This window comes from Euleptes europaea, chromosome 10 (genome assembly GCF_029931775.1).
Source record: "Euleptes europaea isolate rEulEur1 chromosome 10, rEulEur1.hap1, whole genome shotgun sequence".
In the NCBI taxonomy this organism is placed as follows: domain Eukaryota; kingdom Metazoa; phylum Chordata; class Lepidosauria; order Squamata; family Sphaerodactylidae; genus Euleptes; species Euleptes europaea.
This window is the reverse complement of record NC_079321.1, coordinates 66083916-66110370: the sequence shown is the minus strand read 5'-3', so window position 1 is coordinate 66110370 and position 26455 is coordinate 66083916. Positions and strand designations below refer to the sequence as shown.

Sequence of the window (26455 nt, the reverse complement as noted above, 5' to 3'; positions counted from 1 at the left end):
ATTTCAGGCATATATGATGTTTAAAACTCAGAACAGCATCAGAGTCAAGTATGCTATCCAGTTCCAGTTTATCATCCCAACTTTGCTTTCTTTGGACTGTATTCATTTCCAGTCTTCACTTCAGCTGGCCTTTTCTTTAATCCTTTCATTTTTCTAGTCTGCAGTTTATCCAGATCTTGTTTCTGCATATGGATCCGTCCATATTTTGTACCGAACGCATCATGGGAGATATTTTTCTTCTTCTTTGGCTAGAGGTATAAAAAAGTAGCATTCATTTTCCTAAGTTGTAGTGGCCAGGAATATTGTAAAAATATTTTCAACATTCTTTGCAGTTTGAATTTTAGATGCAGCTGCTTTTAAACTAGTACTGGAAAACTGCACTGGAGTCCCATCAAGTTCTATTTCAGAATTCCAAAAGCAGTGATCCATTGATAACACAGAAACAGTAAACTTCTCATAACCTCTCTTCACCTCATCACCTCAACAATTAACTTAAGGCAGTAAATAGTAGTGACCGCTTGAGCAGTATACAAAGAATCCTAAACTCATCAATATTGAACAAATTCCAAACATGCCTACTGATAAGTTCCAGTGAGATCATTCTTTATTGCACTCCAAAACAAAATCTTGTTGGCTTCAAGACTGTCATGGCATAAGTTTTGATGAACCGAAGGGGTTGAGACAATAAAAATGGAAAATAAAAATAATGTATTTATTTAGTGTGGACCAATTGATAATTAAAAGCAAAGGGCCTGAAAACAGGCTTAATTAAAATAACTGCAGACTAAAGTCTTGCTGAGATAAAAACTATCATACCAAGTTGATGAAACATGAATTTCATAATAAACCATAAAAGACCAGACACGTTTTGGCCACAGGGCCCTTCAATGGCCACTAATACACAAGCTTAAAACCCACATCCTAATAGTATACATTATAACATATTTTAGGAGGCCTGAGCAGGTGGTTGTACACTTCCTATTGTGTGTGGCTTAATATGCATTTCAAAAAGAAACCATGCATCTTATATTTCAGTATTGACACACAAGTAGCGCAGTGTTTTTGTAAAGTCTGGTACAGATATTACAATTCTGGTAGGACAGGATGTCATAGATTATGGGATTTAAGCTTGTATACAGGTGACCACTGAAGAAGGGCCATGTGGCTGAAATGTGTTTGGTCTTTGTGGTTTATTAGGAAATTCATGCTTCATCAACTTTGTATGATGTAGTTTTTATCTCAGCAAGACTGTGGTCTGCAGTTATTTTAATTAAATCTATTTTCAGGCCCTTTGTTTTTAATTATCAATCGGTGCACACTAAATGAATATACTTTATTTTCCATTTTTGTTGTCTTTTGCTCAACCCGTTAGGCATTTGAGTTGATCTTTGGTTGCATGTTCCCCTTTTCTTTTATAAGTTTTGATGAGCTAGATCCCATCACAGATCCCACTACAAGTTGGTTAGACTTTAATATTCTGCAACACTCTTCGGGATGAATTCTATGAATCCATTCAATTAGTGGCAGAGACTGCAATACAAGGATCTTTGCTCTAGTGGAAAAGGTGCTCCTTGCTCAGAAGAAAGAAAGAAGAAAGGCTCTACTCTAATGAATAAGGCTTGGCTTCCTGTCCTAAAAACCTCCAGACTAACAAAGACTATAGTCAACAATAGCCATGGAGATTAGCTTTGGACTTCACACATTAACAGATCACTTCAGGATACAATGGTTTCATATTAACATACCACACCGTCATTAGCACATTATCGTGATACTTACAGGACAATGATTAGCACATTACTTTTGCAGGACAATGACTCAGCTCAAACCCAACCCCTTTCTGACTATATCTTCCTACACACTTGACACTGAGAGACACTGTCCTTCAGTGTTACTACTCTGAAGATGCCTGCCACAGTTGCTGGCAAAACGTCAGGAAAGAAAATTCCAAGACCACGGTTACACAGCCCGGATAACCTACAAGAACCAAAGGCTCTACTGTTAGTGGATAAATTTCTAGGATCCAACTATTTCTTGATTTGGCTGATATCTTGTCACCTGACATAATATAATAGTAGGAAAAATGGGATACAGCTTATATTAATGGATAATGGGAAGTTCCCTAGTATTGCATAGCAAAATGTGTCAAATATTTCATTATTGCTTATCGGAAGACAAACAACCTACACGCGTTAGTTGAGAAAGTTTCCCACAAGTTCAAAAATTTGCCTACATACCTTGAGAGCTTTAGGCTGCTTTAGAGATAACTTATAAAGGTCATCTGAAGCCAAATGTGTCCTCCTTATCACCAAATCTAGTGACGGTCCCATATCTTCAAGTTCAATCCTTGGTATTTTGCAACCAGACTTCTTCAACAATACTCTTGAACAAAAGGAATACACTGAGGATAGATCAGACTGCAATCTGCTTTCACAAAACTGCAACTTACACTTACTTCCATCAAATTATAGTCACACACATTTCAATGCATCTTTATAATATGTAAACTAACAGAATTGCAGCAATTCATAGTATCTGTTCTAGTTTCATTCCAAAACCATGAACTTAAAAAGGGTTGTTTCCCAACCACCAAAATTACAGATAAAATTTAAAACAAAGGCTTTGATTTTCTGACAGTACAAATAACCTTAACACTGAAGAAACTGATTATGCTGAAAAATATTACAATTTAAATTATAAACTGTAGACACTGCTTTGAAATTTAAAGAAATTATAAACTAGGTATCAGACATGGGCTACTACAAGACCTCACTTTGGTTATGTGCGTAACCGCTTGTGGGTAAAATTATTCTTTAATGCCTGGATCCTGTAACATATACAGATCCAGTCCTACAAAAGCAATTCTAATTTAAACCTTAGTAAGCATAATACATATTACAAGAGCTAGCATTGGTTAGTGGCTAAGAGCGGTGGACTCTAATCTGGAGAACCGAGTTCGATTCCCCACTCCTCCACAGGAAGCCTTCTGGATGACCTTGGGCTAGTCACAGTTCTCTTAGAAGTCTCTCAGCCCACCTGGAGGCAGGCAATGGCAAACCACCTCCGAACCTCTCTTGCCTTGAAAACCCTACAGGGTCACCATAACTCAGCTGGGACTTGACGTCACTTTTCACTACCTAGCATATTATAACTGCACAGCGAGGCTGGAAACAAACATTTCCAAAGGTTGTTCCAAGTAGACAGCAACAGAGACTTACTTATAACTTCTCATAAAGATTTTTTCATCCACAGCTGTGAAGTGAAGAACAGTTTCTAAACCTGCCAGGCGTACACTGGACACAGTAGGGCCTCTGAAGAAATCTAAAAGGGGAAGAAGAGCAAGCACCTTTTTTAGATGACAACTTTGACAAGGCAGCACAGAATTTTTTTAAAAAAATACCGTTCACTTTATCACAAGATAAATGCATTATAAAAAGCTGTTGGATATACAGGGAAGTAGAGAATGCCTCCTTAAAAAGGCAGCAGACCAGAGTGAGCTGAGATACAGTATTAGTGTCACTGGTTAAAGGGAGAAGGTTATTACAAAAGAACTCTTACTGGGCAACAGGCACAAACAGGATACAAATGGCTCATGTGGAGCAGGAAGTAAGGAAATCAAACCTTGCTGGTGGCCAGAAACCGCTGGCTGCAAAACCCACTCAAAATGTGTGCAGCCTCAGCCAAGGTATATATAGTGAAAAGAAAGTATATAATATGACCACTGAATCACTATTCAGAAGAAGAAGAGTTGGTTTTTATATGCCGACTTTCTCTACCACTTAAAAAAGAATCAAACCGGCTTACAATCACCTTCCCTTCCCCTCCCCACAACATACACCCTGTGAGGTAGGCGGAGCTGAGAGCTCTAAGAGAGCTGTGACTAGCCCAAGATCACCCAGCTGGCAAAATGTAACAGGATTAAAAATTGATATAGGGATACTTTACTCACTACTGTAATTTAAGATTTGAGCTTTGCACGACACACACTTACTGCCAAAGTTAAGTCCAACTCCTGTCTATGAGGAAAGGCTTTTCAGCTTAGGGGAAAAACTACTAAAGCGACATTTACAGAGGATACAAGTATGCATAATATGGAAAAGCAGGAAGAACACTTTCCAAAGGTACTCAATAAAGTTGATAAGAGGAAGATTCAGGGCAAAAAAAAAAATGCTTCTTTCCACTCACTGCTACACAATGTACTGATAGCCAGTAGTCTAGATGGGCTTTAAAGGGCAAATTTTGACTTTATTGCATGATTTTTCGATGGCAACAGGTCATGCACTATAGTAAATGAGCATCAACTGTACTTTTCTGTTCCTGCCTTTGAAATACTGTTTACAACAGTCAGTTTAGAAAAGCAGGATGTCCATTTTGCAGTTAAAATCAAGTTATGGAGAGTGTGTGCTTCTTCAAAGACTACATGCAAAATGTGGAATTAACTTTTGTTTCTTTGCATTCCCAAATTCTAACTGTAAAAAAAATTACAGTCTCACAGAAGGTAGTATAATAACTGGATTTCAGTTACACAGAAAAGTGAAAAAATATCCAGGATTCTCTGGTCTCAATGACCCCAGATATGGTAAATTGGCATTTAAATGCAATAGCTATTTCATGTTGATGCAGCAGTTTAAGATAAGCAATTGCTGAGACAGCAGCTACTATCAACAGATGGTAACCTTTCAGTATTGATTTTTTTTTGTTCTCACTTCCTTGAAGTTCTGAAAAACAAAACATCATTCATGCTGTCAGGAATCTATGTTTCACACTGAGGTCAAAGACTCCAGATACTACCTCTGCATAATCTTATTTCTGTACTATAAACAATTAAATTGGAGTATTTTTCTAACAACTGAAGTCTTGATTCCAGTGCTAGACTAGTAGGCCTTTAATACTGATTTATAGTAACAGAGACTATACTTTGGCACTGAAAACATGCATGACACAATGCCTCTAGCACTACAGAACACCAGCTCAACTCCTGCACCTATTTTCAAGGTATGTCAAAGATAGACTGGCACACTGTAATGAGAACTCTCTCAAGTACAGAGATATCACAATGATGTTTTGCTATGTATATTTGAAGACAATTCTCAAACCGCAGAATGGCCCAATCCATCTGTTTTGGTAGATAGTGAAAAGGCACAAAATAGAGAATAATGCACTGTCCGAAAGCAGACTCTGGAACACAAAGTTTTACTAGAAAGTCCCTACATGGCATACAGAGGTGGATGAAGTTCACAACTGGTTGCACACAGAAGTATATGGTATGGAGGTCAAGGAAGTGCAGCCCCAACACAATTTGCTGCTTACGCAGTGACCCTGAGTAAACAGCTTCTGGGGAAAAACAAGCCCTAATTACGCAAACAAGACTTTAAAGAAGTCTAAATAAGGATAAATATGCAATATTTTAAGTGTGTGACTTGGAACACAATGCTTTATATAGTAGTTAATTCTGACACTTGTGGCATACCAGATCTGTAATACAGCTTGCAGGTCAAACACATCCAAGAATTTGAACTGCTCTGTAGTTGAGAGCATAGGAAGAATGTGGCCTTATAAACCAGGGTGTAAGGCATGTTAATAAAAACAAGGAAAATACTGGACAAAGTACAACATTAACACACCAAATCCACTTCTCTGCTGGCTTCATTTTAAGATTACTGAGTCAACTATATTTTTCTTAGCATCCTTTTCTCAACATTTCAGCCAAAGCAAGTTCCTTCCTATGGGCAGCAACAATTTAGAAGAGAGCCAGAAATATGAACTGCAAAAATACTGTTTATCAATCTAATATGTTTGAACATTCCTTCAGCTGAATTATTGAATTTCTAATTGAAGAAGGCAGAAGAAAATATTTTCCTGACATTTGAGTACCAAATTTTCTTACACTGTGTTGGAGATTTTACATGGTTAGCTTTTGAAGTGTTATGTTCCTATGTTTTAATGAAATCAGATACTTAAAATTGCATTGCTCCATCTCTTTTTTCCCAACAGGATCATTGTTAAAATCCACAGAGAGCACTAGTTGTTGCAAAGTCTTTCTCCTGTGAAATATCACCAGCTCTACCCCCAACATCCCCTTTTATTTTCCCACCACTTCCCACTCTTATACAGCCAGCCATTGGTCAGCTTTAGCAATCCTTACCATGCTTTCTAAAATGTAAAACCTAATCACAAGTAAATGGCATTTTCGGTAGCACCTTTGAGCAAACTAACCACATTTCTCACCTTGCTGAGAACATGCTGTAGTGGTCTGAAGATAGACACTTTAACACCCCAATTCGAACGCATTAAATTAAGGTATCTTAAAACAAATGGGATGTACTTCCACATAAACAGTTATGATCCAAGGAGTGGGGTTCATACACAGAAACAGATTGCCTTATATACAAAAGGTTACTAAAAGGAGAGTGCCCATTCTCTCCACCCCCTATTGCCTGTGGTTTCACAAGTGATAGTTCTGCTTTGAACATCAACAAATGGGTGATCAGCTCTGATCAGTTGCTTTGATCAGGCTGCACTGTTTCTGACCCAAAACAGGAGGGTGAAGTTGTCAAAGATGGAAAAACCAGCTGATCACCTTTGTGGTGGAAGTACTCTGCAAACACAGCAGTAGAAATTTGACTGCCTCTTCATCTAGGTTCTCCCCACAACCCATAAGGCTCAAGTGACACTGTTCTAGGATGTACCCAGCCATTTATTTACTAGAAGTTCAATCTCTTAATATTCAAATGGGAATTAAGAAAATATGTCTGAATGACTGAAATAGTGCCAAGATGCACTCAGAGCAAGAGAAAAATACGATCAAAAAAAAAAAAAAAGTGGCAATGCTAGCATATGATAAAGAGGGAAATTGATAACCTTTTTTAAAATTTCATATGCTGTGCAGCTAGCTATAAGTTTTCTGACCACATGTCTATAAGATGCATTCAGGCATTAACATAGAGCAATTTAAAGGGGCCCAATCCAACTTTGCTGTACTAACACAACACATGAGCTCATTTCCCCAGACTTGTGCTCACTCACTTTAGTCACCTGGTTCCCTCAAACTTCACATTCTGTTTTTAGCTCACAAGTCAACAGAAACCTGGTTGTTTACCAAGAACATGAATGTCGTTAACCAAGCTCTGGTAATAGAGTCCATCTGACACTTGGTACTCCTTATTTGCTGAAGCAGAATTTATGAAGGCACTGACTCTTTTTATGCTTCCTAGTGCCAAAACAGAGACAAACCCAATAGAAAATATTTTTCACCATTAAAGTTTCATGGTACATCAAACTAAAAAATGTCCAGTGAATCTGACAGTACTGGTACATCCTTAATTCATAATTACCTCCTAAACTGCATATGTTGCCAATTGTTTTGGCTTCACATTTTGCTTAATGCAATAAAATATCAAAACATCTGCTGTGTACTTAGCATACATTCAGTGACCTTATTGGGTTGCACATTTGGTTAGAACTCACTTGACAAAATCAGCCTTCTACATGATGCCCACAGAACAGTCATCAACAATTCCTAACAGGCAGTAAAATTGCAATACAGATTATTAGAATGGGTCTCACACTCATTTCTATAGAGCATCACTGGCTCTCTTGACCAAAATGAATGGCAATGCCCAGGCACTTCATGCACAATTCTACAAGTATCAGAATTATTTCCCCAGAGATACCCAAATACCAAAAAAAAGGAGGGAAAGGGGGAGAAATGTTTTCCTTAAATGCCCTATTTCTTAAAGGCCCTATAGGTTAACCCAATTAACCTATTGAATATAGTAATTAGTTTACAATAGCAACTCTGTGTCTGATGCTGATTAGCCAGCAGTCAATACTGAACTGATTTACCAGAAGAGAAGTTACATTTCCCCAACAGTATCATATGATAAGATCAATTAACAATGACTAGCTGCCATCTGAATCTCCCCCCAGAACTGCTTTCTTCCACTCTTATCTGGTTGCATCTGAGGCAGAGGCAAGATAATTAGGGCCCCCTCCACAAGCTGGGCCAGGACTACCTGTCATTTGGCTCACCTTTTGCAATTCCGCCATATATCTGCATCCTGGCAATTAATTCTCCTGATATCACTAGCCAAGGAATCAAGGAGAGAGGAATAAATCCCCTACATAATTGCCCGGACTTCCAATAATCTGCCCAATCCTCAAACTGGCATAAGCATCAAACCACACTGAGAAAGCAATTCCTTGAAAGGAAGATGAAGTTATTGAGCAGTGGTTGTCAAACAACCTGAGGACCCTCATTGTGATGAAGACATTTTTATTGACAACCCCAAGCCCTGCCATGCTCCCTTGTTGGCACATCCCACACACTAGACAGCCCTTTTCCAAGTGTGCATGTGGCAAGCCAGGTGATCATCTGGGGATGCAGTAGAGGTCATGAACTGATGCCTGGCCGCAGCAGTTAGTTGGCTAAAAGTGGACAAATTGAAACTAAACCCTAAAAAGACACAAGTAATGCTGGTTGGGAACGAGGAGGTCTTGAAAGATAATGTTTTTCCCACTTTTGATGGAGTTCAACTGATCCTTGCTGACTCAGTTAAAAGCCTAGGGGTCATACTGGATCCACCTTTATTACTGGAGAAGTTAAGGCAGCTGCAAAAAAGGGCTTTCTACCAACTCAGCCTAGCCTGTAAGATAGTTCCTTACCTTGATACGGCTGACCTGGTCACCTGGATCTACACCACAGAAATACTGAGACTGGACTACTGTAACGCACTGTATGTTGTTCTCCCCTCAAAATCAACTCAAACGCCAACTGGTCCAGAATGCTATGGCTTGGCTCTTAATGGGAGCTAGACAGAATATGTATATTATTCCCATTCTGCAGACAGTCCATTGGCTGCCCCACTATTACCAGGCTCATTTTAAGGTATTGGCTATCACATATAAAGCCCTTCATGGCCTTGGCCTCTCTTATTCACGGGACCATCTCTCTCTCTATGTTCCACCACCACAGTTTCGCTCAAGTCAGCAGGGGCTTTGGTAGGAGCCAACCTGCAAATGGTCAAAATCAACAACTGCCCGTACACGTGCTTCTCCACTGTAGCTCCCGCCTTGTGGAATGGCCTGCCCAAGGAGGTCAGGAAGGCTCCCACTCTCTTGGCTTTCCACAAAGTATGCAAAGCTGAACTATTCAAGAGGGCTTTTCTGCACAAGTGATAGGGTTGCATAGTACAAAATGGTTTTACAAACTTGCTTTGATAAATGATTAGGAACTGAGCTGCTGTGCATAGTTTATATACTGCAGTGCATAGCTTATTGAAAGTAGGATCCTATTATGTAATTTCTGTACTGCTTAATGTGTCATGTGAATACTTATGCTATGCTTCTGTTCTTTCTGGTAGTTCCAGACTTCTAAAATCCTAATGTGTTGGTTATTGAATACCCCATTTTGTTGATTGTACTGACTCACTATGTGTAATCTGCCTTGAGTCCCTGTAAAAAAGGCAGAATATAAATAATATCAATAAAATAAACAAGCCGCCTATGTGCCATTAAGGCTTTAATCTTCAAAACAATACACTATGGCCCTTATCAGCTACACTTTACAAGCAAGTTAAAGAAAAAGCTTTTTATTTCTTCTACATGGCCTAAACAGTCAGGGGGCGGAGGATTCTTTGAGATCACAATTCAAAAGCTCCTGACCAAAGTTCTAATCAATAGCACCCCTTGATTGGAAGGGGCTTAGAAGATGATGATTCAATACAACAAAATTGGTAATTTAATGCAGGATATCACAGTTCTTGCCATGAGCATTACTACAAAACCACAAACCTACAATGGTCTTTTAACATTTCAGAGCTAACTAACATGTTAGCACAAAGGAAAGTTTTGTCTTTTCCAGGTGGTCTTTAAAACAAGTTGATGTTTTAACAGAACGATACCTTTTAGAAGTGCCTTAGAATAAAAACATTTTAAAAATTCCATCTGGCTGCTTGTAGATGATTTAGTGTTATTTCCAGTGTGAATTTTCAGAATTTTTACCATATTTTGCTGCACTCTGCTTATTTGCTGCTTTCTGTATAATTTATATAAAATATAATTATAAATAAAATTATAAATAAAATATGGTTTCACTTTAGTGTTGGTTTTTATTTGGGACATATACTATATGGTTACATTTTTACTGGAAGCTGTCCTGGGTACTCTTTGGAGTAGAAGGGTGGGATAAAAATTATCCAGATAAATAAATGCCAACAGAAAGATGAACACCACAAATGTAGCTATACAAAAATGCTTACCGATTAGAAGACTTCGTAATCTTCGATGGTCTTCACTTAAATCAAATGCCTCACCCGCAAATATCAACATAGGCTTTGTTCCTTCAGAACACTTGCTGTTCTATTATAAACACATTGAAAAAAGATTTAAAAGAAAAAGGGTAGGTGGGAGGGAAATGCAACAGGTCAGATCCTGCCATGCAAAATTGGAACAGGAATTTTATTTAACAGCATTCCATTTGCACAAGAGATACTGTAAGATCAAGTGCTAATTTTTCATTCCTCATCAGTGTTGCTATGTACAAAAGAAGAAGAGTTGGTTTTTATATGCCGACTTTCTCTACCACTTAAGGGAGACTCAAACCGGCTTACAATTACCTTCCCTTCCACAACAGACACCCTGTGAGGTAGGTGGGGTTGAGAGAGCTCTAACAGAGCTGTAACTTGCCCAAGGTCACCCAGCTGGCTTCATGTGTAGGAGTGGGGAAACAAATCCAGTACAAAAATCAAGACTGATGTTTGTTTGTTTTGCACACCAGTAGTTATAACTACAACTGGGAAAATTCAGATTTGAGTATATTGGACCTAAAAATTTTGGAGAGTCCTGAATATTCCTGAATTCCCATACTGGTATGGTTTTTTTCCCCGGGAATCCAAAACCAAAACTGACTCATTAGAGCCTATGGGGAATCTTTCTAGGGCTCTGGGGAGGGGGCTGTTTTTTAAGTTAGATGCACCAAATTTGCAGTGTAGTACCTGGTGACTCTTATAGAAGAACCCCCAAATTTGGTAAATATTGGATCAGGGGGTTCAATTTTATGGGTCTTCCATTGTTTCCAATGAAGGAAAAATAGGGGCCCATAAAATTGGACCCACTGAACCAATCTTGACCAAACTTGTGGGTTCTTCTACAGAGAGTCACCAGATACTATGCAGAAAATTTGGTACCTCTACCCTACAGCGCCCCTCCCCCCAAGAGCCCTGGAAAGATCCCCCATAGTCTATTATGGAGGAGAAAGGGTGTTTTAACTTTAAAGACCTGTGGAGTTCAGCGTGAATGTGCCAAAGTGCTTTTTTTCTTTTTAAAGGTGTTTCTTCCCTCTCTACTGCTGTAGCCAGTGATCCCAGAAAAATGCTAACTGTTTCAGTTTTTTCGGAATCAGGATTACTGGCTAAAATTTAAAAAGCTTTTTTTTTACCGGCTACCTCTCCCCCCACCCACACACCTGAAAAATACTGGTAAGGTCTTTCTCAACTTTTTTCAGTTTGTCTTTACCGAATGAACACTCCTAGTCATTAACAGTCTGGCGGTGCAGTATAATTTGCTCAAAGGAGGTCATTGTTAAGGGAGAAGGTTGCTTACATGTACCTTGCACAGTACTTGCCCAAACAGTAATGCAAGACAGGATACAATCAATATGACTTAGCTCACGGGCTCCTTGCAATGATTTGCTTGGATTTCCACTCACAGCAGAGCTCCTGAACGTGGAAATGTTCTGGGATTGAACCTGGCATCCTGACAAAACAGAAGCCACTGAGGCAAGGGGCAAAGGGACATTCTGAAGGGACCATGAGCAGCACCGGCAGCAGGAGCTTGAGGCACACCTGGACAGAAGCCAGAGGGCCTGCATTCTTGCCTATCCTGTTGGATGATCTCTGGCTCAGTGGGCAAGGAAAAAACCACACCAGGAAACCAAAGGCTGGGGGCTTCATAGACAGCCACAGATGACAATTTAAAAAACCCAATCCAATTGTTGGGAAAAATGGCTCATGGCAGAATACAGACAATATACAATAATACAACAATTAAAACAGATATACAAGGAATGTCTAGCCCTTTGGTCGGAATTAGCATCTGCTGTGACGAAGTTGCCAATATCTGGAGAAAGCCTGTCCAGTTCAGTTTTACGGGCTATTTGCTCAGCTGCAGTCGCTTAACTTACACAGCTAATGGACTGGTAACTAATTCACAAGACTGCAAACTCCCATTAGCTGGGCTGCTGCTGACTATTTAGCATGGTCATGGGTGGCGTTTTCACCCAAACGAGACGTGCACGCTTACTTGTCTAGTACCCTGAGCTCCTCACCCCCTGCTAAAACCTTATTATGGCTGTACATTCAAGGGTGAATCAAAAGTGGGAGGGAGCCCCAAAAGAGAACCATTAAGTGAAACAAGGAGTTCACACTTCTTTCCACTTACATGCCAACCAAAGTAAACAACGGCGAATTGGTTCTCTCCAGTAGCTCAAATGATACATGGAAGAGAATTACTAATGAATGACCGAAGGCAGCAGCAAGCAGCTAAAAATAATATCAAACTCATTGACATACTAGACAGCTAATTATGCCAATCAGAAGTCTGATGATCGCAGGCAGAACTAAAGCTATAGCTCTCAACCATATTTGATCCTGCAGCAAGTTCTATACCTGGCCAGCAGCATTTTAATACCCTGGTTCTGCTATGTCCCATCTAATGGTCTCCTCAAGCTTAAAAAAACCCACACCAGATTCCAATGAAATATGGAAGAGTAAACATGGGAAAGAGCTCTACTTAATCACACAAACCTTTCTGATTGCTTTGCTGATCAGGGACAAGTTGAATTCAACCAATGTACTTGGTTTATGCAACACTCTATTGTTGAAAAGGTGTTGGTTATTGCTGTTTTCTGCCTGTATTTTTTTTCTTTTGAAGAGGCACATTATAACTTTTACCAAAGCAACTAATGTATGTACATTTTTGGGAGGAGTGAAATGCAGCTTCTTGCTGCCAAAGTTTCCTTTTCCTGGTTATCTGTTCAGAAGTGTGGATGATGAGCAACTATAAAGCCTGTCTGACACATTCCTATTCCACTGGAACTGGCGTGTCTGCCATACTGCTACACACTGCACAAGGGGCTTGTCTAATTGAATGCTCCTCCATAAAGAAAATCCCTTCATTTAGAGAACCAGGCACTAAGGAAAAGAGCTCTAGCATGGTCTACTTCCCAATTGGTTGCAGGAATTGTGTTTTCACGGAAAATCTTTATATCATGACAGCCTCTACCTGCATTTGAAGTCATGTAACCCAGACCATTTCAGTAAGAGGTAGGCCTTAGCCATAAGCGTGGTTCAAAAGGCAAGTTAAGCTTTGCTGAAATGTTCTCACCAATCTTAACTCTGACTTCTAAAATTTTCTTACTTTCAAATGGAAAAATACAAAATATGATCAGAGTTACAGATCAATTTGTGTCTTGAATCTGATCCCACAGCTCTGGATATGACCTCTATCATTCCCAATAAGAGTAAATCAGGACTGTTTTTTTTAAATTCTGAAAAACAAATATTTTGATCAGTGACCTATTCCTATACTATGTAAAGAGCAGAGCATACAGCACGTACAGTAGGCAAATTTACAGTTCTCTCCAATGCCCAATGACAATTTTGGTGGCACCACCCTTACCCTCTCATATCAGCAAATGAACACCTAATAATTAACTAATAGTTGTCACTGACTAGCTGATGCTATTCAAAAGTAGCTTACCTTGATGTCTCTAAGACGTACAAACTTCTCAATGCCCAACTCAACCATATCCAGGACATGATAATCATACATACGACCTATCAAAATGAAATATTGTCCTTGGTAAAGGTGTTCAGCACATATTTTCATTTTGGAGAGTGATGCATAACAGAATTGCAATGAATGTGCACATACCTTGTGGCACATACCACCATTTGCATGGATCAAGGCAATGCCAGCCCACAGTTAACTCTTTTCAGCTGACTAGCATTCTCTTTTATTGTAGCAGATGAGCCATACATTTGAAGGAGAAAGGCAGGGTAATATTTTAAATAAATAAGGAGGGAATTTCAGCTTTACAGAAATTTGAGTGCCAGTGTTGCTATAGAGTTCAACTTGCATTACCACTGTGCCTCCCACCTTACTGTGTAACCTTAGTCAAATCTCGAGTTCAGCCTCAAGCTTCCCAGAATGTTGCTGCAATGGTAAACATGTATAAAAGCAATTTACACATGAGGAGTGATAAGAAAAAAACGTAACAGGAAAGTACAACTCCTCTCATCACAAGCAAAACCTGTCAATAAAAAGTGACTAAGGGCTATGCTCACACATTCAGGGAATGGGAACAAGGGGAGAGTTGTAAAATGCTATCTAAAACCTTATAGTTGGTTTCCTGATCCCTTCAAATGTATTGCCAATTCTTTCTCCCAAGTTTTGTTCATCAGGAGAAAAACAAACATGCTGAAATTCTCAGGATTCCACATGGCTACAAGCAACCTGTTTCTCCGGTTTTTGATACATCATCATCTCATTCCAACCCCTAAAATAAATAAATAAACATATTACCTATTGTCAGATTATTGGGCCTCTTCTTGTTATGTGATCCAAACAGGAACAAAGAACAGTCAGACTTCTTGGAAAAAAATTCCTATTAAGAAGAGACACTGTTTAGAAGCATGTTGAACAATATAATAGGTACCTTTTAGTACTGAACGTAGGATGTGAGGGCAATCTGGCTGCGACATCTGTCACCCCATTGATCGCCAGGGTTGATTCAGCTGATCTGGCTGGCTAGACGGGTGTCCCCTACCTCCCTCACCGCTCCATGTGCGTCCCTCTCGAAGCTGTGCACTCGGTGGACCATCCCAGATAGACGAAATGTACCATTCTTCGGTCAAGTACTGAACGTACTTCTACTTAGCAGCTTTAACCTTTGTTAACAGAGAAAACTACACTACCCATTTATTCCCTGATGAAAGTTAATTGACCCTGTTAGGAAATTAAGACCTTGTTTTATTTATGAATGTGTGGCAGGCATGGATCACAATCTAAAGAACCAGCCAATCATCTGTGCATATCCACTAGGACTCTGGACTAGAGTTTCTTGAATCCAGGAGGATTTCGAAACCAGTTTGTGATACAGCATGGAAAGGGTATACATGGGAGAAAAAGTCAGGTCGAGGTCAGCTAACTTCGCCAGTAACTACAGTTCAGCAAACTCAAGGGGGGGGGGGGGAGAACCCTACACAAAAAGATCACTAATAGTTATTTGTCACAGGTCAAGTGCTTACCCATATAGACATTCTATGCATTCCTGTCATGTTTCGATGGACTTGCTGTACGTTGGCCCATTCACAAGTACCTTTAACACACCAGCGATGTTCTTGTCAGAACAACCAATCGCTGGCATGCTAATCCACATGGTAAACACATTTAAATTTGACAGAGTATACATGGAATGGTTGTGTCGTGTTTGATTCTGTCTTAAGTCGAAAACCTCATTGCTGTGTTTTTAAATAAAGACTTATTTCTATGTGTATATTATTTCTAAAACTGATCAGACAATTAAAATCGATTAGAAGGGTAAAAACACAGACCTACCCCAAAGAACTACAAAAACATGGGCCAGGATCCAGAGAGGCACACATGCAAAGCATTTCTTTACACCAGAAGCACTTCCCACAGAGTGCTGCTCAGGAGAGCATCTGGGGAAGAATACGACTGCAAGATGAAGCTTAAAAGCCCCACAGAAGTATCACAGCCCAAGAAAGATAAGTCCTTTTAAAACTGTGTAAAGCCCATACCGTCTGTATGCTTCACAGCAAGAAAGAATGCATTTAGACCCCCTCTCCAGTTTCTTCATGTAGAATCAAATACAAGCACCAACTCCAACTATCAGAGTGACATAAGAGTATGGGATCGCCTGTACTTTTTAAATGGAGTATATCTGCCTGATCAGTTAAATAGAAAAAAAGGTTCAGACAATTTCAACACATTTTATTATGTTTGGCAGGGTATAGGGTGGGGCTGACTTTTATTACCAGCTTGAGCTATGGATGGGGCCAGCTGTAAATCAAGGTGCAGGAGTTATACATTGCCCGTTTAGAAGCCATAACTCCTGTGGGGTCCATATGCAGTTTTTTATCGATGCGATTCCATGGAAACACTTTCTTATTTAGCATCCTCCAGACAACATATTTAATTTGTCTACGAACTTGGAGTACACTCTCTGTCTATCATACACATATGCATACCTGCCATAGCACCACAAAGTCCAGAACTATTTTATTGTGTGTAAAGTGCCGTCAAGTCGCAGCCAACTTATGGCGACCCCTTTTGAGGTTTTCATGGCAAGAGACTAACAGAGGTGATTTGCCAGTGCCTTCCTCTGCACAGCAACCCTGATATTCCTTGGTGGTCTCCCATCCAAATACTAACCAGGGCTGACCCCGCTTAGCTTCTGAGATCTGACAAGATCAGGCTATTATTACAAGGAAATTAATCTAGAGGATTGTCTCCTCTACAACAGCTCCACCTAGAGGTAAAGAAGAACAGTGCAGTGGATTCACTCTAGAAGAAAGAAAACATATTTGCCAAAGGAACTGCTTGTCTAAACCGTTCTTATTTTAACAGAATCCAATATTCATCTACTAGTACACTTAATTCCATATGTTATGGAATACTTTTCCTTTGAATCTTATTTTGTTGGTTTACTTTCATGCAAACAAGATCACTCTCTTGCTCTAAAGTAGACAAGTGTCTTTCATACTCACCAATGACGTTTGATCTTCAAAGGGTCTTGTAATGTTTTTTCTGAAGAAGAAACAGCTTAATTGTCATCTCTGATTTCTAGCACAACATGAGTGCAAACTTTACTTTGTAATTTTAGCTATGCTGTACTTAAAAGTTCTACTTTACCCATCAACATAAGAACTGCAATGCTATGACAGGCCAACAGTTAGTCTAGTCAACAAATACAGTCTCCAACAGTGACTAAGTACATGCTCCTGGGAAGGCCCTCAGCAGGGTAAAATGGATGCCTCCATCTCCTATTGTAAGCCCCCAATACACACGGGGGGGGGGGGGTCATTTCTATCATGGTCCCCAAGGTATTCTCTATAAATATATCTAATCTATTTGGCCATTAACCACAGCAAACATCAAATAATTTTATAAGTTACTTACAAGTTATTTATCAATTATTACTTTCTTACCAAAGATTGAATGGGATAGGTAAATCATGCACTGTATCTAAAACTACATATATTTGAGGGTGTAAACATTTTCCTTAACCTCAGTTATGATAGCCACTTTTTATTTTTAAAGGATAACTGGAAAATTAAGCACTTCTGCAGGCCATCCCAAGCAGGCCTACTCAGAAGTAAGCCTCATTTTAGTCAATGAGGCTTACTCTAAGGAAAGCGTTTTTAGAACTGCAGTCTCTGTCACAAAGGACTGCCCACACTCATCTGAACGTACCCAACCCTGCGGTCATCTTCCGAGGTCCAGCTTCAGGTGCCTCTGCTTTCATTGTGAACTTTTAAATGAATTTTGTAAGCAATCCTGAACTTGCTTTAAATAAATAAATGGAGAGATTTAGCAGAACTAGTGACTAAGTCCTGATAAGTGATCATGTTTCTTTTCTCTTAAAAGCCACCTTCGATCCGAACAGATAATCAGAGATGCCTACCTTCTTCTGTTCTAAATAACATTTAATGTCTTGTTTGACAGCCTCAGTGATCTAACAGTTGTACTGAAGAGACTCCCAAATAAGCCAAATGCATTTGATTGAGGAAAACACCACTTACTTTTTATAAAGAACACCAAATGGCTTTTTCAGAGCATACTACAAAAAAAGAAAAAAAGGAGACTTCTTCAGATAATTCCTGGACAGAGGTACACCTCAAAGTTTTATGGGTTCAGTACACAAGTAATGTTATTAGAGACTCTTTTACTACCATTTTATTCTAATATTACAGTGTAACTGTTTGTACTTTAATACTGATTAACTCAAAAGAAAATTATACCATCCTTTACTGCTACATAGATAACGGAAGGAGAGTGATTACCTGGGCCCTATAAAAATATCTTACCCAAAGTTAAGCAGGTCACAAGTAAGGAGGAGCCCCTTCTAAGAAGAGGCTCCTAATCAGTTCATACTCCAATATTTAAAGGTTTTAAAAACCATCTTCCAACAACACTTAGCTGTCCCACTTGATAATGAGGGTGGGATAGAAATGCAATACATAAATAAATAAGGGTGCATTCATGGCTAATTCAACAGAGATGCACTTACCTGTTATGCTGTTTATTGAGTGTCTTCTGAGCAGGCAATCATAGGACTGCGCAGGCCGGTCACGGAGGAAGATTCACAAGCTTCTAGAAGCTTCAGAGTGCTTGGAGCACAGCCCCTCCAGTCTGGAGCCGAGTGCAGGCTGGTTTCCCTCCCAAACAGTCACATGATGGAGGCAGAGGGAGCATTCCTCCCTCAGTTCTCCCTTCACCACCATGGAGGAAGGCACCAGGTTAGATATCATAACGACTGCAACACCACTCTCCCCACAGCTGCATCACATCTCAAATCCACATCAACAGAGTAGTGGTGGAGAAACATGGACAGAGTGGACCAGGTCACAGCCTTACAAATGGCATGCAGATCCACCCTGCCGAGAGAAGCAGCAGACAAGGCCTGGGCCTTTAGGGACAAAGGACACTGTACCTCTGCTGAGGCATAAGCTAAACGGACAGCTGAAACCACCCACCAGGAAATGGATTGAGCCGAAGCCGCTTTGCCCTTACAGGGCCCTTTAAAACAAAATAATAAATTGGGGTCGTTGCAAAAATGACTTTGTACGTGTGAGAGTTCCCAACCGACCTGTGCAAACTCCATAAAATCACTTGCTCAGACGTTGATGCAGAAACAAGGAGTTTATTGAAGGCTTCAGACAGTATAGGTCAAACACGAGTAAAAGTTGCAAGTGAGCAAGACTCCAAAGCTACAGAATTATATCCCCTACAGGGTACCAAAGTTCACACCTATGTTATGGGAAGCTACAAGATTGATGTCTGTATTGTACCCATCTATCGACCCCAGAGGGCTTGTTAGGGCTATCTGGTCTCCAAGGCCGAATCTGGCATGAGGGAGTGAATCAAAGCACAGCAGGGGAGGCATCTGTTCGAGGGGAGGCATTCCAGCCAGGGCCTGACAGATACGGCGCCTGAACCCAGGAAATGCCAAACGGTGTGAACTGCTTTTACGAGTTCAGAGGGTGGGGGGAATCTGGGACCAGCAGACAGAGACATGCAGACCCTCACAGTACGGTCTAAATAAAATAAAAGTGCCCTACGAACATCTAGTGTACGCAGTGCTTAGACTGTAATGACCAATGACTTCACATTTTGTTTATTTTTCCAAATCCTATCTAGGATTGGATCAGTTTCCTCACTAAAGAGTAGTTTTCCTTCAAATTGATGGTCCTCAATTCTGGCTTTTGTATCAGCTGGTAGAGTTGGCGCCTGAGGACCACTGCTGAAGACATGGATCAGCATGCACTATCAGCTGTGTGATGAGAGGCATCTAGTTGTTGTCACCCAAGGCAAGAGCCTTCAGCAAAGAGTCCCTTTGCCACCATTTTCTTATCCTGTGGCAAAATTTCTAAGTATTGGGATACACAGTCCCAAAGAAACATTTGGTACCAGCCCATTATGGCCATAAAATGGCATACACATAGTGCCAAGGCACTGGAATAGTAAATTTTTCTCCCTAAAATATCCAATTTTCTCCCCTCCTTATCAACTGGGGAGGAGCGGGTGCCTCCTTTGAAGGAAGAGGGGAGGGCAGCTGTTACAACAGAGTTAGGTACAGGGTGTTGGAACAGAAATTCAGAACCTTCAGGTATAATTTTGAACAAAGATTCAACTAGCTTAGTGGATGCCCACATGGTAGCTGGGTGGGACCACACAACCGTAGCCATATCAACCACTGTATAAAGGGTAAGGCAACGGGTCCAGTGTCCGAACTGTAAAGGACTCCTAACATTGGATCTGATGCCCTAGCCAGGCTGGGAGTATGGTATGTCCAAAGCCTTTGCCATCCGCATCAACTGATCTGAGTAGAGCTTTAAGTCAATGGGTGGCAACATCGCCATTGAATCTTCTACGGTGTCATCTGGTGATGGCATCGAGGATTCCTCTGTCTCCTTGGAGTTCATGTCCTCGGGATGCTGAGACATAGAATGGGCTGGAGACATAGAATGGGCTTACCCCATAATAAGAAAATATTTTTTTGAAGGATTGTTATATGTAAATGTGTACATTAAGCTTTCACTAATAATGTAATTTCATAACAAATGCATTTTTTAATGTGTCCTTAGAGGCTACATGCCCCGTGAAAAAATATGATTTATGGACATTAAGTATAACTGAAGAATTTATGGATATTAAGTACAACTGAAGAAGCCAATCAGGCGAAACGACCACTTATCTAGAAGTGTCGTCTTTTGATTTATTATTGGAGCCTTCCTTGCATTCTCCCCGGAGAGACGGTCGGTCTGAAGCACGGCCATCGTGGGAAAGTTGGGTTTCATAGGAGTTTTTCTTCATGGAAGTCGGGTTTGACTCTTTTTGGTTTATGAACTTTACATTGGATTCTCCTATGAACTGGGAATGAACTTGAATTCCTTTTGAAATATTGCTTTGGTGTATTTGGTTTGATGTTTACTATTTTTTTGGTTATTATATGAACATGAACAAATGTTTTTGTACCATACATTTTTCTAGTTGTATTTATTGTGATTGAGCCACGTGCTGTTGTTCTTATCTACTCAGTTCTTGTCAGTATAGGTCTTGTGTTTTTTCTAGAGACAATAGGAAACAGGCAATGGCACTTCCCAATAAGGAGGAGGTGGCAGGCAAGTAAACAGATAATAAGGCCAGGGTGCCTGGAACATGGGACCTAGAGTGGCTGTAGTGTATGCAGAGCATTTGTCAACCTCCTTCTGTTTATTGGGTTTCAACAGAGGATGCCGAGGTACTTCAATTACTTCAGGTTCAGAAGAGGAAGACCGATCAGCTTGGAAAGGCAATGGTGTTTTGGACAGAAATAAGAGCTCCGGTGCTGCTCAGTGCCGATCGAATTCTCTTGGCGCCAAGGTCAACTGCTTTCTTGGGGATATGGACCGACAGCATCGAGCTAGACCTGGACTTCTCCCTTGACTCCAAACCAGAGAATGTCTTGGCGGTGATGGAGATTCTCAGCGCCAAGAAGAAGTAGATGCCTTTGGGGAACCTTTGTCCAACGGAAATCCCGGTTGGTGTCGAGGCCCTTCAGCAGGAGAACGACTGCGGCCAACTGTTTACCCCGGGAAGAGAAAGACCTTTTATCAGACTTAGAAGACTGATCTTTTGGGATTTTCTTGACTTTTTATCACCCTTCTCTGAGGTGGATTTTTCAGGCAAAAGCGGTGGAACCAATAATGACACCGTGGGAGTGGAAGAAACAGAAGGGGTAACTGGCTGAGACTTCGAGGCTTTTGGTTGGTCCACAGCCATGAGGGATTTCTCCGTGAGGGATTTCTTGAGGCGAGAGGCCTTGACTTGCTGAGCCTTCAGAGTGAGGTTTCGACAGGAGGGACATGTCTCAATGATGTGGGACTCTCCCAAACAGTAGAGACAGTTGTCGTGATCGTCGTTGGTAGCCATCTTCGTGCCACATTTTCCACATTTCTTGAATAAAGCCATCATAGAGGAATAAGCTCCCCTACAACAGCTGAACAGCTCTGAGGTAAATTCTTCAGCGCTCACAGAAACACATCGTCCCTCCACAATGGTGAAGAGAGAACTGAGGGAGGAGCACTCCGCCTGCCTCCGTCATGTGACCATTTGGGTGGGAAACCAGCCCATGCTTGGTTCTGGATGGAGGGGAGGGTGAGTGCTCCAAGCACTCGGAAGTTTCTAGAAGCTTGTGAATCTTCCTCCTTGGCTGGCCTGCACAGTCCCATGAGGGACTGCACTCAAGACATAATAAAAAGTCTTTAAAAACAGTGATTACAAGTTTGACATGCATATGAATATCTGTTTGCCCTCAACCAAAACACCCCATCCTTGAATTATATCTTCACTTCTGTGAAGATGGCTTCAGGTGGGTAGCTGTGTTGGTCTGCAGTAGAAGAACAAGATTTTAATCTAGTAGCATCTTAAAGACCAACAAGATTTCAGGGTATAAGCTTTTCGCATTATACCCTGGAAATCTTGTTGGTCTTTAAGGTGCCACTAGACAAGTTTTGCTCTTTTGTGAAGTTAGACATTCTTGCCATTCTCAAACACTTCTTGCGCTTCAGCTCCACCTCATATTATTTCTTGATATGAACTGGACTGTTTCGGTCTACAAAAGATCATGTTATTGTGTTACTCCTTTGGTTCTTAGCCCTCTCCAAAGCTATTCTGTTCTGGGTCCCTAGACTCCCTATTTGGCATGTTTAGCTGAGAGGCTGGGCCAGCTGTTTCTGCCCTAGGGAAATATCCTTCGTGATCTTTTGGGTCAATACCAGCAATTATTCCCCTCTACCCCTAGCCATATCTGTGACAACAGACTTTCACTAATGAACTATGAAGCACAGCACCTGTACCTGTATATACCAAAAGAAGATGGGCATAAGCACAGCAAGAGAATCAAAATCACAGTTTCACCTCTACCATGGAGATCCCCCCTCAGGTATTCCTGGTACTGAAGTCACTACTTGCTTATGCATATTAGCTGAGATCTTATAGTTTTCCAATGTGCAGGACTGCTGTTGTCCCTTGCTGCCCTGCTGAAAATTTGCTAGGGTAAAAAATAATAGTAGGCTAATAACAGGCTATCTAAGAAAATGTTGGTGTGCCAGAAAACAAAGGGTAGGAAGGAAAAGAGATGGGGGTTGTTCTGGCTACCAAGGTGGCTTCACCTGAGGGGAATGGCAACAGATCCAGTTCTTCAGACAGGAAGCAGATACACACTTGCAGCTGGCAATCTCCCCACCTGCCTCAGTTTGAGCACACGTGCCATGGGTAATCTACCCCTCCCCTCCTCTGTACTCCTGGGTAGCCCTACCGTTCAGAGGTAAGAACCATCTCTGGGCAAGTCAGAAGTATCCAGAGATTTCCCTAACAAGGCAGATAGAGGTTAAATAAAATCCTAGGTGATGTTGCTTTGGCACACCTGAATACAGTCATTTAGAAATAACCTCTCATCTAAAACTTCTACTATGTATTCTGCATTTGGTCTTACATTCAACAATGTAGCAAAATTAATGGGACTGTTGTAGCTTTACATTTTGTATCGCATCCTATAGAATGCAACTACTTGAAAGAACAAGGAAGTTCCCCTACAAATGAAGTAGAGTGAGGCACAGAACACATTAATTACCAGTCACTGCAGCATAAGGATGGGGGGGGGGCATTGCTTAGAGGTCTTCACCCAGGACATACTGATTATTCCTCATATTGTTTTCCAAGTATCATTCCTATGTAACTCAGTAACTTGAGTACCACACATAGTTTCAAACATACTTACAATGTCCTTGAGTGCCTCAGTGACTGTTAAACTTGTATTTCCACCTTTTATGAACATAGCATTCTTCGTATTCTCCGTGAGCTTTGGTGCTCTATTCTCAAGAAACCTTTTTGCCCTCTTTGTTTTAGGCTTCCTACCATAATGTAAAAAAAAAAAGTTAATTCCACAAAATATTTGGGACTCATAACATATTATGTTCTTCATAAGCTAAATTTAATATGCAGTTATTTAATATTCTGAAACTAAAATGTTACACTTCAGAATTTAACTACTTTAAAGAGCAATATAATACCCAATTTTAAAAAATCAGCCTGTATGAGTTACTAACTCATTATTAGTAGGACATATTATTTATATAGTCCACATTTCTCCTTGAAAGCACAGAGTGAGTCAATACAATCAACAAGATAGGACATTCAGTAAACAATGAGGTATGATTTGGGTTGTAAAACCAACCAGATGTCTAAAAAACCAAACTGAAGCAAAGCATGCGTCAACATAACACATCAAACAATGCAAAATTACATAGCAGGATCCAACATATAGCAATCATATAGACCACAATCCCTAATAATTTATCCAAGTAACTTTGTGAAGCATTTTGTACAGTGCCTGCGTAAGAAAAGCCCTCTTGAATAATTCAGTTTTGCATAGTTTGCAGAAAGCCAGGTGAGTGGGAGCCTTCCTGATCTCCTCAGGCAGGCCATTCCACAAAACGGGGGCCACAACAGAGAAGGCATGTATACAGGCAGCTACTGGTTTTCCCATTCACATCTGTAGAAGCCCCTGCTCATGGATATCCAAGTCCAAGGCCATGAAGGGTTTAGTATGTGATAGCCAATACTTTATATTGAGCCTCGTAACTGATGGGCAGTCATGTCCAATCAATATTTCTATCCATAACTGCAAAGGAGACCCAGAGTGACAGCATTCTAGCCACACATTCAGTCTGATCCTAAGCATGTTTACTCAGACGTTCTATTGAGGACTTCACATGTATTTTGGAATTAATTTCATAACTACTTGTAAATATATTGATCTGTATGTAAATACTACTGAAATCACTAGATCTTATTACTATGCAAACTTGGTTAAAATTAGGGAGGTGAAAACTTTATCAATAGTTTACTGATAAAAAGAAAACCACATGAAAACACAAAAAACTATATTCTTAATTAAGAGCCTCAACATTTAGGTACACCTTGTAACTTCACTCTAGAAAAGCTGCATTACTATCACTTCCCCATCCCAGAGCCTGCATATCTGTGCTGAGAAAAGAGACAAAATCGTTGAGACATCTTTGACTGATCTATTGTTACATTAACTCTTGCAGTTTATATACATTAACTCATCTCTGAGATGCCACCGAACTTTATGCCTTTTTGCTACTAACAACAATGCTATGGCACCTTAAATGGTTACTGGTTTAACAGAAAGTTACATACAATACCTCACTCTGGGCTCCTGATAGCTAAAAGTCCTGGCATAACAAACTTGTTATTCTAAAGTAGACTATCATTTGGAACGTGGAGTATCCATTAGCAATGTCGGTGTGATATTGATATGACATTTGAAATCAATCAATTTGAGCCTTTAAAATCAATCACTATAACTTGTATTTGTTGAAGCATTAAGCTTTAAAATTGAACAATAAAGCATATTTTTTTAAATTGAGCATTACATTTTCATTACAGAACATACTTTCCCCTCTCCCTGAGGAACAAAGTGGGGAAAGTCAAATAAATCAGAAAGAAAAAAACAGAGCTGAAAAGGGTCACTCAACAATCTAAAAAGTTGCCAACAGCGTACCAAACATAATTTTCCAACGATAACATTTATGAACATCCACCTACGCTAAAATACCGGCACACAGGATCCAGTGATAGGGTGTTAATGTGAGGGAGACTGATTCCTACTAGAACCAGCCCTCGACCCCAGCTCTTCCATCCTCTACAGCCTCACCCCCATATCATGTCATCCAACATACACGTATATTAGCATTAAACACACTGAATTTTCTGGTTCACCCCGGCTCTTCCATCCTCTACTGCCTCACCCCCATATCATGTCATCCAACATATACGTATATTAGCATTAAACACACTGAATTTTCTGGTTCACCCTGGCTCTTCCATCCTCTACTGCCTCACCCCCATATCATGTCATCCAACATACACGTATATTAGCATTAAACACACTGAATTTTCTGGTTCACCCCGGCTCTTCCATCCTCTACTGCCTCACCCCCATATCATGTCATCCAACATACACGTATATTAGCATTAAACACACTCTGAATTTTCTGGTTCAGGCTAATCAGGGCGGAAGACTTCTCATTAATAACTCTAAAAGAAATGAGAACATTGACAACGTTGGAAACACAATGGAATAATTCACAGTGGGTCGCCGGGTTAGTCTGTCTGCAGTAGTAGAAAAGGGCCAGAGTCCAGGAGCACCTGAAAGACTAACAAGGATATTTTCTGGCAGGGGATGAGCTTTCGTGTGGCTCACGAAAGCTCATACCCTGCCAGAAAATATTTTTGTTAGTCTGCTTTATTCCATTGTAGAAAAGGGCAAGAGTCCAGGAGCACCTTAAAGACTAACAAAAATATTTTCTGGTGGGGCATGAGCTTTCGTGAGCCGCAGCTATTTTTGTTAGTCTTTAAGGTGCTCCTGGACTCTTGCCCTTTTCTACAACGGAATAAAGCCGAGTGCGCGCCCGGCGCCCCCCTAGCCGCCAGCACATACTTTCGAGGGCCAGCCTGGAAGAGAGACAAAACCGCCCATTTCTGACCTGCGGGGAGACCCACAAATCTTTCCACGCGACCCGACCAAGAGCCGCCCAAAGCGGCGCCCCGGTACTCACACCACCCGGTCCAGCGGATCCAT

At 40.5% G+C, this 26455-nt stretch overlaps 1 protein-coding gene across 1 annotated transcript; it reads right to left on the bottom strand.

Moving 5' to 3' along the window:
- RPF2 (ribosome production factor 2 homolog) lies at positions 1-26455 on the bottom strand. The gene is made up of 10 exons (XM_056856210.1): positions 26433-26455; positions 23567-23699; positions 17826-17863; positions 16791-16830; positions 14584-14665; positions 13759-13835; positions 10260-10359; positions 3219-3321; positions 2238-2382; positions 1-248 (listed from the first exon to the last, which is right to left on the bottom strand). Exons 1-10 carry the CDS (start codon positions 26453-26455, stop codon positions 72-74), a joined length of 918 nt encoding a protein of 305 aa, XP_056712188.1. The 3' UTR covers positions 1-71.